The sequence below is a fragment of the Cannabis sativa genome, chromosome 9, assembly GCF_029168945.1.
Source record: "Cannabis sativa cultivar Pink pepper isolate KNU-18-1 chromosome 9, ASM2916894v1, whole genome shotgun sequence".
Taxonomy (NCBI): Eukaryota; Viridiplantae; Streptophyta; class Magnoliopsida; order Rosales; family Cannabaceae; genus Cannabis; species Cannabis sativa.
In genome coordinates this window covers 49007502-49022377 of record NC_083609.1, presented here as the reverse complement: position 1 = coordinate 49022377, position 14876 = coordinate 49007502, and the positions used below count along the sequence as shown (strand labels likewise).

Genomic DNA, 14876 nt, shown 5'->3' with positions numbered 1-14876 from the left:
GAAGAAGAAGGAGATTCGGGCTCAGATCTTGATTATACTCTGCTACAGAAAGGAATCAAGGGTTAGAGATCTGAGTGGAAGGAGACATTTATTCCGCTGCATCAATGTAAGGTTTTCTTAACTTTATATGTGTTTATTTTATCGTTTTAGAAAGTTCATATTTAGGATGTTAATAAACATACTTGTGAGTAGATCTAAGATCCTGGTAAAATAATTCCCAACAAAGGTGTCCTCTACATACAAGTCTATAGGGATTCCTTGGACCCAAGGGATGTCCTCCTCATGAAAGTGCTTCTTTACTTTATCAATTTGCCACTATCCATCCGTATTGATAAAATAATGAAGCTTAGTTTGTGGTTCTATCTCAGGTTTTTTGAGTAGTTCCAGAAGGCCGAGGTATCCATTTATCTTCCCAAACCCGAGCCTCTCTACCATTTCCTATTCTCCAACGAGCCCCTTCTTGCAGAATTTTCCTACCCCAACATATCCCTTTCCAAACACAAGAGGCTCCCGGGGGGCAGCCCGCTTCCATGAAAGAAACATTGGGGTAGTAGCTATTTTTCAACACCCGAGCTAGCAAAGATTGGGGATTATAGATTAGTCTCCACCCTTGTTTTGCCAAAAGAGCTTGATTAAATTCATTGAGACTCCGAAATCCGAGACCTCCTTCCTCTTTGGGTTTGCAAAGTTTGTCCCAAGTGCACCAATGAAGCCTTTTATTGTCTTTTGTATCCCCCCACCAGAAATTGGCAGCCAAGCTATGAAGGTTCTTAATGAGTTTCTTGGGAAGACGGAAGCAACTCATTGCATAGCTTGGAATAGCTTGAACCACCGCTTTAATTAGGATTTCACGGCCGGCTTGAGAGAACATGGAAGCCTTCCACCCTTTGAGTTTATTCCATACTTTATCTTTTATGATCTCAAACACCTCTTTTTTCCTTCTTCCCACAAAACTAGGCAGCCCCAAATACTTAGCATGATGAGTCACAAGACGAACTCCCAATCTATTGGCGAAATTCTGACCTTGCACGGATGATTTATAAACATAAAAAGGAAAACAAATTTTTTAGTGGACGAAAATTATGATAAGTAGCAGCCCAAAAATAACTAACCGTGTTAACAAAAGTTTCCTTCTTTTAACAATCACGTGAGATTAAAATAAATAAGATACATGTCAAGCTATTATAAGAAAGACAGAGGGGAGACAGAAAATTTGGACCGGACGATTTTTATTTGGGAAATTTACATGGTATACTAACTTTTGCTATTTTTTTACAAAAATACTGCCAGGCGGTATTTTTTACTTTTTTACTGTGTTTTTTTATAAGTTTCATACTGCAGTATACAGTGTTAAGTTTTCACTGGTGTTCTACTAGTGTTTTACTGGTGTTCTACTGTTGTTTTGAGTTGTTCTGCTTTGTGTTTTACTGGTGTTTTATTAAAACACAGTATTTTTGAAAAGATTTCCGTGTGACAGTATTTTTGTAAAAGTTAACCCAAATTCCAGTATTTTTGTAAGTTTCCCTTTTATTTTGAGTTTTATAATCTTTTAAATCTACTCTCTCTTACTGTATTAAAACTCACATAACAAATCCGTGGCATTTAGTTAGAAGAATTAAAAATATAAAAAATAAAAATGACATTCTAACCCTTTAAAATAAAATTAAACAAAATAATAGAATAAAAGATTTTTTCTTTCTATTCTATTCCATTTCATTTTCTCCAACCAAAGGCTACCTTAAAAATTAAATTGAATTGGAGGTTAAATGAGAAATTAGAATGACCTACTGGATGAGGATTTTCAAAATTTGATGAATGGAATAAGTGTAAAAGCATTAAAAAAAAAACTTTATTAGATTGGATTGAATAGTCTTACTTCTATAGTTCTATTACATATAATATATATATATAGAATAATTTTATAGTACATACCCTTATTTTGTTCTCATAGTATAGGAACATTTTTTTTAATCATTGATCTGTATGACTTTTGAGTGTGCATATTAACTAATATAGACTTACATATACCCAATAAAAATATTAAATTTTTAAAATATTATTTATAGGTATCAAATAATATATTTTAAAATAATGCTAAATCAATTAATATTAAACATATTGTATCTTTTTTTTATATTTGTTATATTTTATTTTTTTTAATTATATAAATACTAATTAATATGTAATTAATTAACTATAACTAAATTAACAGAAATTTTTTTTTTCTTTTAAAATAAAAATAAATTTATAACATCATACTACTAATAAATTTTAAATTTAATAATATAAATAAAAACTGAGATTTTTTTTTAAAAAAATAAAACTAATAAGATTAATCAAATAATATAACTATTTTAAATAACAGCTAACAATTAAGAGATTAGCATTATTATTTCAAAATAAGATAACCATTTTTTTAATTCATTCAATTTTTTACTTATGAAATTCTTTTAAATAGATTTTTTTCACTAAATTCATTTAAAAAAATTAATTGAAAAAATAACTATCACTATTATTAAAGCTAAAATAAAATTTTTAAGTATGATCTGAAATAAACTACAAAAAAACATAGTCATGAACAATACAAAAAAAATGAGATTAAAAAAATATAGATTGTGTAGTTTTTTATTTCTTTTTTAAATTATCATGTTTTATCTATTGATAAAATCCTGTCAAAGAACTTTGCATTTAAAAAATGTCATTAAAACTCTGTCAAAGAAAATAGTTTCTTTTCTAATTCTTTTTTTTAAAAAAAACAAACTTTGCATTAAAAAAAAATCATTAAAACTCTGTCAAAGAAAATAGTTTTTTTTTTAATTGCATTCCATATAAGGATGATAGAAGCTCTTAATCTCTTATACCTACCCTATTTATATATATATATATATATATATTTCAGATCATTCCATAACTTTTTTTTTCTCTCATCTCTAAAAGTTGAGAATAAAAGGGAACAAAGTACTATAGTGTAGTGATTATTATTTAAAATTAGCTGTTTGTGAAAAAACTAAGGAGTTTTTCATATTTCTTTTAATTTATTTATCTTCCATGAGCATTTTATTTCTTGTCAGATGTAGATGTGGGTCCACTACCATAATAATAATTCTTTTATACCTTTTTATGCTTTGTTATATAAATAAATTTAAATTATCTACTGTCTCAAGGTCACACCAGCATTATATATTTAAGTTTTCTAATATCTAAATCTAATAATATATAGTGCTCCGATTATCATAATAATTGTGGGTAATCAATAAAATAACTAACTTATATCTAACATTGACTTTGATAAATGGAGGCCAATTTAATTTTTCTTTTTTTTTATTTGGCTACTGATATGGAAAAGAACAAAAAAAAGCATAATTTAAATGGTGATGAACGGTACATGAAATTGCTTAGGTTTATTTATTCAGAAAGCAAGAAATAAACTTTTTTTTAAAAGATTTATTATTTTTGTGGTTGTGATGGGCAATGACAACTACAGGTTGTCGATAAATAGTGCGGCAGCAGCTGCATGAAGGTCGTCGGACAGTGATGATAACAAAAATATAATACGATGGGTGGGTGTAAAGAAGTGTCATTTTTTTTTTTGAAAGATTTACATAGAATTACAAAACTATATCAACATGATTTTTTTTTTTTACGCTTTAAACTTTTTTATTTACAAAAGTATTTCTCTAGTAAAATTAATAAACCGTTTTTTTTTATATATACTTTATTTATAGTTGTATTATAATTGTCATGAGATTATTTTTTTAGTTTACCTTCTTTATAATGAGAGTCATATATTACTCTTATTCTACATGGAGAACTGATTGCAATGTAAGGAAGGTATACACATAAGTTACCACCTACAACTAATTCTAACTAACACTCACTATATTCGTGCTTAAGAACAGTGACTAGGTAGTAACAACTCAGAACACTAACAACATGAACTCCTCTAACAATAGTTTAATGTTAATACAACTCGGTATTAAAAAGTATGCATATTTATGTACGTGTAAAAATGATTTTAAAGGTGTCAAAGAGATATGTGCCTGACAAAAATCTTCCTTCACTAATTTGGAACGATGTTAGAGTGACGAGGAGAATGATTTCTGATACTAGTCCTCATAGAATTGTAACTATTTACACAACTAGTTTTAGTAAACAAGCTAGCTGGGACTACGATGATGGTATATTTTTGTCATCATACATACATATATACCAATAATCTTTATAAGCGTTATAGCAGTATCTTGATTTTTTATCATGTTCATGTTGGGATTTTATGCCCTAAATAAAACCTATTTCAATATAATCTGATTTGTTATCAATAGATGATTAGAAATCATTTATGGTTACATGTAGTTTTCATGTTTATGGTTTAAAATATACAATTTATGTTAAGTACAGAAGATATAGTTATTTACAATTACAGTGATGTCAACACAGTGGAAGGTAATTGTGATTATATGCTTCAAAAGATAATGTCTCATGATTCATCAGTGCACTGGATTTACAGTGATGTGATAGTCAGCGATAAAGCTTACTTACACCTTGGATAAGTGTTATGTTCTTTCCAGAATATTGACAAAGTATGCTAGTATCAGATGTATGGAGTATACATTGGATTGGGACCGATATTGATATTGGTAAAGATATTATAATCTTACCGTTGTATCTTTCTAAGTCAATATCACTGGTTGATCTCAGATCAAAAGATCATAATCCTGACATGGTTAGGTTCGATCTCAAGAGTGTTATTTGTGTTCTTAAAGTTGTTAGTCAAAGCCTACTATTTGGTTCGGGTCACACGTACAGCTTGGGAACATGATAGTACAATTGAGTGGGAGCGCTAGTCATAGATATGGAATCTATAGCTTCTGTCTGAACATAGAAGTGAAATGATGATTTCCTTCGAGCTTAGCTTAATAGAGATAAATAGAAGACCTCTTATTTCAATGATTATATTAGTTTACTGAAATATCATTTATAGGAAGCTAAGTGTTTAAAGGATAAAATACATTGAGGGGTAAAACGGTAAATTTATCCCTACTCGATGTAAATCATCTATAGAGGATCTTCAATTATTGAGATTAAAACGATGGTTAAATTTTCATAGCATATCTATATCGTGGAACATATAGAGCATTCTATATAATTGAGAGTGCAATTGTAAATCTATAGTGGTGTAATAAGAAATTTATAAGTTAGGGAATTTACTTGATAAATTCTAGATCTTCTTATTGGAAGCTCGGTTATATAGGTCCATGGTCCCCATACTAGTTGAGACAATACTGCTTGTAAGACTCAGTTAATTGATTTTAATTAATCAATTATAATTCTAAAATTAGACTATGTCTTATTTATGAATTTTCTCTAAGCTAGGGCTTAATTGTGAAGAAAAGAGATTTAAAGGTTTATTTGTTAATTAAGAGACTTTATTAAGTCTAATTAATAAATAATTTAAATGGTACGACGACACAAAAAATTTGCTACTTGTATTTGTATTTTATCATTTTTTTTATGTTACGGGTCATGTTCGTGTCTACCATCTAAAATAAATTTCAAAATTCAACATAACACGAACATGACATGATGACATTAAAATCAACAATTTAGTTTACAACCTGCCAACACAATATGTGATTTTGTGGGTTTGACACGACATGAACTTATTCGAGTCGTGTTCGTGTCTGTGTTTTTTAATTTCTTCGTGTCACGTGTCGTGTTCGTGTCAGCAACTTATTAGTAAATTTAAGACCTCAACACAACACGAACACGACACACCAACACTAATTGCCACTCCAACAGTAAAGCATGACGAGCACAAGAAAGTTCAATCCCAATCCAAATGGCACATGTAACATTATTTACAATGCATGATTGGCTACAATATGTGCTACTTGATTAGCATCCCTACAAATAAAATTCAAACCAATTACACAATCATGTGTAATATTAATTTATTTTAATATGAATTAAAAAAATGTTTATTAATTTATTTTAATAATTTATGGAGTAAATACTTAAGTTTAACTCTTTATTGTAGATAAATACCTAAGTTTAATTTTTTACGGTAATAATACCTAAGTTATATTTCTATAACTTTTCTAGTTACCTATTATACACGTGTTATTTCTTTATTGGTATATTTAAATTAATTTTTAAATAAAAAATAAAATTTAATGATCTAGACTAATTACGGTCTGCCATGTAGCCATTAACTTAACACATAATGGCCAGGTACCTAGGGAAGTTCCAGAATTTTAACTTAGGTACGTATTATTACTGTCAAAAATTAAACTTAAAATATTTACTGCAATCGAAAGTTAAACTTAGATATTTATACCGTAAATTACTCATTTATTTTAATATGAGTTACTTGATTATATACTTATTTAAATATACATTGATGTATACATATTAATTTATATTTTATTATGAATTATTGTACTTATTAGATTTTTTTTTATGAACCAGAAAGTTGTATTGCTCAAGAACTGATTTTATTATAAAGAAAACAAATTTAAGAAATACATAAAGTATCATTTTTAGAAAATAAATTTTGAAAAGAGTCATCAACAAGCTTATTAAAATAAATAATTTTTGAAAATAACATATTAAAAAAATATCTTTAAAAGAATATAAAAAAATATAAAAATAAAATACTAATTATGTAATTTAAGTGTACTAAAAAACTAAAATAAAATAACTATTAAATTTAATTTAAAAAAAAAATAAAAAAAGAAGAAGAAGAAGAAGAAGAATAAGACAATAGTGTAAAGACAAAAAATATGTAAAAATACTATAAGCTAGGGTCCATTATTACTATCATGTTTCCTTAACTTTATTACCATTAGATGAATAATCAAGGGCTAGAAAAGTATCCCTACCATAGGGACAAAACCAAGGTATTTACCATAGACATTTCCAATATATATATTTATATATATATATAGGACACTTTTACGGTAGAAACACTTGTTTTGTCCTTATGGGTAGTGACATTTTATTGTACCTTGATTATTGATCCAATGGTGATAAGAGGTTGGAGAATATGATAGTAAAGATAGAGTTTAGTACATGCTAACATATCTCCCTAGTATTTTAATAATTATTATTTTATTTTATTTTTAATAAATAATATTATTTTTACTTAATTTACACAACTTCTTTTGTTTAGATTTTTTTACTTAATAACTTTTTATAAAAAATTCTCATCTCTCTCCATATTTATGCTTTATTATTCTTCTATTAACAAGAATAAAACTTAAATCTGAATATTACATTGAAAAATAGAAGAGAAATTATAGTAATAAGGCAAACAAGAAATGTTTATTAATTGTACTACTAGTCTATTTTTTTAAAAAAGATAAAAGTATATTTCATTTATTCTTATTCACTCACATTAAACTCATTTCTAACCACAAAATTAAGAAACTCACAAATTTATTTTTATTTCGGTGTTTTTTAATATTTTGTTAACCAACAAGTTAGAAAACAAAATAATTAAATGTTCTAGTAATAAGAGCAAATCAAAATTAAAATTATTAATTTTATTTTTAAGTAATCGAGTTATTTCTTTTTAGTATCTACTTATCCTTTTATTTGCTAATAGATTTAAAAAAAAACAAAAATATATCCTATAAAAGGTTATATATTAAAATATTATTATATATAAGAAAAATTACAGCATATATATTCCAAAATTTATTTTTGATGCAGATAAGTTTCCAACCTTAAAAATTGACAGTAATAGTCCCCAAGGTCACGTTTTTTTTAAGTCTATCACTCTTTTTTCTAACGGATCCGTCAGATGCTAATAATTTATCACATGTTAATTTTTATCAATCCAAATCATAATTTTAATTAAAAATAATTAAAAAAAAAACTAAAAAAAAATATTTTAAAATCATATTTTTTTTTTTATTTTTCTCTTCTTCGTCTTCTCACCCAGCCAGTGCCACACCCCGATCCTCATTGATCTACTGCTACCAACACCAAGGAGTGGATTCTTCTCCAACTTAACGTACTCCCTAATACTCTCACTTTTCAATTTCAACATTCATAATCATCTCTTTTTCTTGGATTTAGGATTTTTTTGCTTGTTTGTTTCTGTTTTCATTCCCAAGACATTTCTCTTGGTCTAATGCAACTCGCCTCCCCCGAAAGACGAAGCTCATGGTCTGTGTTAGACCTCGACTGCTACAGCTCATAATTTGTGTTTGAACTCGACAAGCACTCAGCTCTGGCAAGGCTCCACCATGAGTCGTCTCTTGAACCACGAAGAAGAAGAAGATAAGAGAGGGAGGGGACTTCTAGTAGTGCCGCTAGGGTCAGGGGACTCTCTGGTTTTGGATTTAACAGACAAGGAGGTTCATGGTGGCCTCCAATTTCAACGGTGAGGCTTCATTGGCGATGGAAGAAGATCCCAACCTCGACACGGTCAAGGAAAGGGAGAACGAGAGAGATATTTGGGGCTTAGGGGATGAGGGTTGGGTGGGGTGTGTCTGGGGGAATGGGGTTATGACTGTGGGAATGGGGGTGGGGAATGGGGTTATCAGTGCACTAGATTTACACTGATATGATAATCAGCGAAGAAGTTTACTTACACAATGATATGTGGAATGACTTTTCTAGGGCATTAGCAAAGTATACTAGTATCAGATGTATTTCACTACTATGACTAGCGCTCCCACTCAATTATACTACCATGTTCTCAAGATGTAAGTATTGGGCCAATCAATTTGGTCAGCTTTAACGAACAAGTCAAAGATTAAATATGATACATTTAAGCCAAAACCTAATCATCTCAGGATTAAGATCTTTTGATCTAAGATCAACTAAGTAATATTGACTTAGAAAAGACATAATGGTAAGTTTATGATATCTTTTCCACTGTCAATATCAGTCCAACCCGATGTATAGCTAATACATTCGATACTAGTATACTTTACTAATGCCATGAAAATGACATTCCACATATCATTGTGTAAGTAAACTTCATCGTTGATTATCACATCAGTGTAAATCCAGTGCACTAATAAATCATGGGACTAAATACTTTGAAGCATATCATCATGATTATTTTCCACTGTGTAGATACTATAATCATGAATAACTATATGTTTGGAATTTAATCGAATTTATATATTAAATATATAATCATGAAAATAATCATGTGAACCATGCAACATAAAATAATTTTTGATCTTTTATTAATTATTAAATCTGATTATATTGAAATATGTTAAATTTAGGGCATAAAATCCCAACAGGGTCCCAGGTCCGGGGCTTGAATTATTTTTTTTAATATATTGAAACCGGATCGGATCAAATTTGAAAAAAAAAAATTAGGTGGGGCGAAGCGAATTTGATCCGAGATCCAATAAGTATCCAAATGTTTTGGATAAAAAATTATCCATCGAATCGGAACTTTGACCCGATCCAACTAAATGGATCTTTTTGACATGCATAATTGCAGTCACTTTCTGCAGAGCACACTGCTCAATAAAATGGTCATAACTCACTTAATTTTTATCCAAATTATGTGGTTCATGTGACATATGAAAGCTCTTTTCAAAACAGATCTAAGTGTGTCTCACACGCTTGCCACGATTTTGGCATTTCATGCCTTAAAATTGAGTCGCGAGCTCGTGTAGGATTTTCTAACAAATTTAGTGCGATTTTTCTATTATTTTATTATAATTTAATAGGACCTTATTCCCGATAAAAGGACAGCTCCCCTAGCTTGAATTCACAACTTTTCATTCTCTCTACAAGATCAGAGCTTCTCTCTTTAGACTTTCTCACTCTAGAAATTGTGAAGAGAAGCTAGACTTAGTTATTTTGTCCCTAGTTCTCTTGTAAGGCAATTTGTTTTACGATAATAAAAGTTCGAAGTAGAAGTAGCTCCATCACCATCACAATATAGGAAGTGAGCTACTATAAATTATGGAGTTCTCTCTTTAGTTATTATTTTCTGTTTGTCGCTATCACTTATCATATACGGAGCTGACCCTTTTTTAACGTCAACAATGTATATTCTATCATTATTAACTTTTTATGAGTTGTAATCCATCAATAACTCATGTTTATTTATCATGTTATTATTCCTAATTTTTACTCTCTTCTTCTTATTTATTTATATACTTTTTATTTATTATATATATTAATCTTGTTATTGTATAAATTTAATGTGTTTTAAAGTTAGTTGTTATTGTAACAAAATTAATTAGTTGTTTTATTTTAATTTAGGTAAAATTATAAAGCTAATGGAGGAAAAAAATGGGAAAAATCTGTATTTTTTTTTTTTACATTCCCGACGGTTTAAAACCGTCACCTATAACAGGGTATAGGCGACGGTTTTAAACCGTGCCCTATACTATAGGTGACGATTTTAAACCGTCGCCTATAGTATAAGGCACGGTTATAAACCGTCGGGAAACCCACATTAGCGACAGTTTTGAACCGTCGCCTATTATGCCCATTTTACGACGGTCGTATAGGCGACGGTTATAGAAACCGACGGGAATACTTTAAACGACTATTTAAAAACGTTGGGAAAACCCATTTTTGTAGTAGTGATAGTTTTTGTTCAAATTTTCTTTATACATTGTAACTCAATGTCATAACTTTTGTTAGTCATCTGAAGCTAGAATAAAAACTAAGAAAGGGTGAGTAAGATCCAACTATTAATAATTTCTCATAAAATAAATATTTTATTTTTCATAAAGACCTTAATATATACTATACTTGATATCTATGCTTTTTTTTTAATAAATTACCCAATTATTCAATTGCAGGATTTATGCACATCGATGATAATAAGCTGTAAATATCTTTTAAATTAGCAAAAGGTCGCAAAAATTGTATAAATATTACAGAATTTAGTTGACAATACTATTTGCCTTAATTTTGAAGAATTTCGTAGTTGTTCATAATATTATAAAAATAATTTTGAAAGATTTTATGGTTATTTTTAATTTTTTTCACTTAGTGAGCAGCAAAGGCTTAATAGATATAACTATAGGTTAAATGTTCAATTGAAAAAACATTCAAAAACATGTCTTAAATTGAAAAGAATAAATAAGAAAATGTAAAAATAAAAATAAAAGTCTATAATTGTAAAACTATAAGTTTTTGCTGAAAATTAATGTTATTTGTAAAATTTTCTTTTCATTTCTTTTTTTTTTCCTATGATAACCATGAGTATGTGATTTTGGTTTTTGTGTTTCTTTATTTTTTTTTATTAGTAAATAAAAAATTGTAAAAATAATTATTCAATTAATCTTTCTACATGATTACTTAAAATTAATTTTAATTTTTATTACAAAATGCAAATTATACACAATGTTAATATAAAATCTAGCATTTCTTTCAAAATATAAATTTATATATTTATATATACTTAAGCCAGTTGTCATATGAGGCGTGTGGAAGTTTTTCTTATTCTTCTGAATTTTGTTACTTTCAAAGTTTCTTTAACATTACTAATTATTGTGCATTTTACTTAAATACATTACACTACATGATAACTAATTTATACTTTCAAAAATCATCAATATCTATGGTTAAAAAGATGTCCCTGTAGTATAAGGACAAAAGTAGAGTGTGTACTATAGAAATTTTCTATATATATAGGGAGTTTCTACAGTAGGACTTAGTGTTTTGTCCTCATGTTATACGGAAATAAAATGGACCAATAACAAGTTAAAAAAAATTAATTGTACAGAACTTTTGTTGAATAACATGTAGAGAATTATTTAATGACTTGTTTGAATAATATTTAAGTGGGACCATCACCCAAAGATTGAAGTGTTGTAGGAGGGACGAGTGTAATTGTGATGGGATTGTTGGGAGGGCAAACTGGGCCTTATTCATGGGCTAGTTTTTCCTATTATTTATTTGAGAAATTTACGCACAGAGATGAAATTTTAAAATTAATATTACAATTACCGCTAACTATATAATTATGTAATATAGTGTTAGTTTTTTAGTTTTTATTAGGTACATATGCAATGTGCCTATTATTCTATTTTGTTTCAGCTTTTAATCATATTGTTTTACTTTTTTTTTTCTCTAAACAATATATCTATTTATGTTTTTGTCATTATCTTACTTCTTTTTTTTCAAGCTACAACTTTTTTTTATTATTATAATAATAATATTTTCTTTTATAAAATTTAGTGTGTATATTATTTTTGAAAAAAAATAAGTTAGGATTAATTTTATTATTTTTGTTATTTATTGTCTATCTCTTTATTTATTGTACTGAATAGTTTATTTTTTATGTATGTTTATTTATTATTTAAAGATTAAAGTTTACTGTATAGTTTTCTGATGGAATGTGTATATATATTTGTTATTTTAGGTTTTCTAGTGTATTTTTTATTTTTAATGTGTATGTTATTAACAGTTTATGATTTAGTAGTATTTTTAGCTATAGTTTTGGTTAGTATACTAATTAGTTTCTGTTGTATTAGTTTTTTATTAAGTAGATTTTTTCTAGGTTTGTCCTTGATCAATATAATACTGTTGTATTACTTTTTATTTTTATGTTAACTATTTCACAATAAAGTTTACTTGTTAGTTTCTTTCTAATGATGTTATGGGTGAATATTTGCTTGGAGATATATGATTAAGTGTTTTTGATTCGATTAAGCACTTATATATGTTATTTTCTGAGTTTTGTGCCTTAATGCCCCTTTTCGTGACCACCATAGAAATTATGTTGGATTTAATTTAATAAAGAAATAAACAAAAGAGATTCTATTTTGATAGAATATTCATCAACATAATGATGGTTTCCTATTTGTCGCAGTTAATTATTTTTTCTATTTTGATTTCATCATTCTTTTTTATTTAGCTTTATATTAAAATAAAAAAACTGTTTTATTGTTTTTAATATTATGAAAGTAATATCGATGCATTACTTTTTATTTTTAAGTTCATTATTTCAGAATACAGATTACTTTTTAGTTTCTTTTTAAATGTTTTATGTTTGTTTAATTTCAGAGAATTGAAGTTTTTGTGTAACTTTAATGGTGGAGAGCTTCGACGAATTTTAATGGCGGTCCAGTAGCTTCGACTGAGTTGTTCGAAGAGCTTCAATGGTGGAGATTCGAACAGTGCAAAATTCTAGTTTGAGATTGTTTAAATTTGTTTGATTTCAGAGAATTGAAGCTTTTGAGTAGCTTTAATGGTGGATTTAGTTGTCAGGTTTACGGACATGATTGGAGAGCTTTGACTATCGAGTTATGATTTCGAAGCTTCGACGATAGAGTTTGGATTTGGTTGATCGAAGCTTTTCTTTCTTTTTTTTTTCTTTGTTCTGGGATGAATATATATTGCTCGGTAAGGGTGTGATGAGCACCGTTTTGGGCAAACGATGGTTGCCTGAAAATTCTGGGTTGCCATTTTTTTCGGTTGGTTATGAGTTTTTTTCGAATTTTCGGTAAGCATATACATATATAGGATGTTTTATTTTTTTATCGTTATATGTAAGATATTTTTGATAATTACGTATATAACTAAAAATTACCCTATTTATTTTGAGAATAACAATGTACATACTATAATTATTGTATTATTGTAAAAGTAAATTAAATTAAAGGAAATTTACCTATAAATTTTTATATAATTTACATATATACTTAAAATTACCGTATAACTTTTACATATATATTGTATCTTGTTTAAAAATTTTCTTCTACACTGTCATATGAAATTTGTCGTGTAAATGATAATATTTTTCAATTTTTTTTTTTACTGTATCAAGGTATAATAAATTTCTTTATATTGTGTTTATATAATTAATTTTTTTTTTTTATATTGTGTGATCGACTTTTGTCACTTCTATCAATTTTTTTTCTCAATATTATCACTCACTTTACCATTATTTATCCCTCCCATCATTTCATTCTTCTCCTATTTTTTTTTATCATTTCCTTTATCTTTAAAGTTTTCATCTATATAATATTATTTAATGTTTTATATTATTTAAAAAATTTTAATTTGACAGAGGATGTCACTTTTATCTTCTTTTTATTATTAAAATTAACAATAAAAATTAAATTGATGGGTTGTTATGTTTGTGACAAAATTTTTAGGAGAAAAAAGAATAGATTGATATTAAACATAAATTTTTATATATAAAATAATATATTATTAAAAAAGATAGATATTTAAATAAAAAAAATACAATAATAATACATATTTATATATAAAGACAACAGGAAAAACAATGTTAATCTAGAAACCCATAAAATTCAATGTTCAATAAAATGAAAAAAAAAAAAAAAAAACAAATAGAAGTTTTCGTTTCATATGCTGATGTTTTTATTGAAAATTTTTGAGTAATCCAATTCACTTTGTTAAAATAATAATAATAATAATAATAATAATAATAATAATAATAATAATACAATGTAATATAACAATCAAAATTGATAAAAAAATGACTTGATAAAAAAAACTCTTAAAATTTATTGATGAATAATAAAAAAAAAAGAAAATTTCCCAGCAAAAAAAAAAAAGAAAATAAAATGAAAGGAAAACACACTAGTTTAATATATCGAGTGAGAAAAAAAAATTAGAGCAATAGTAATATTAGTACAAAAACTGTAAAAATTTACATGAGAGTTAACTTAAAAAATAATAATAATTCAAATCTAAAATTAATAAATTTTTTAATTATTAATATTATTTTATTTTTTAAAATAAATATATAATTAAATATTATTATAATATGTATAAATTATTAATTGTATACAAGCAGTCTTATCGTAAGAATATAAATCTTATATCTTAATAACCACACGATCTAAAATCAATGATCAAAAAAGCTTTTCTAGCGATAGGTAACTTATGTTGAGTCTCTTGCCCTA

At 27.1% G+C, this 14876-nt stretch overlaps 1 protein-coding gene across 1 annotated transcript; it reads right to left on the bottom strand.

Annotated features, from left to right (window-relative positions):
* Positions 1-364: 364 nt before the first annotated feature.
* LOC133031449 (uncharacterized mitochondrial protein AtMg00310-like) lies at positions 365-805 on the bottom strand. Its single transcript, XM_061104947.1, has one exon. The coding sequence runs from the start codon at positions 803-805 to the stop codon at positions 365-367; it is 441 nt and encodes a 146-aa protein (XP_060960930.1).
* Between the last annotated feature and the right edge of the window lie 14071 nt (positions 806-14876).

Excerpts from the sequence above, each read along its gene's own strand:
- LOC133031449 (XM_061104947.1), bottom strand. The coding sequence starts at position 805 with ATGAGTTGCTTCCGTCTTCCCAAGAAACTCATTAAGAACCTTCATAGC.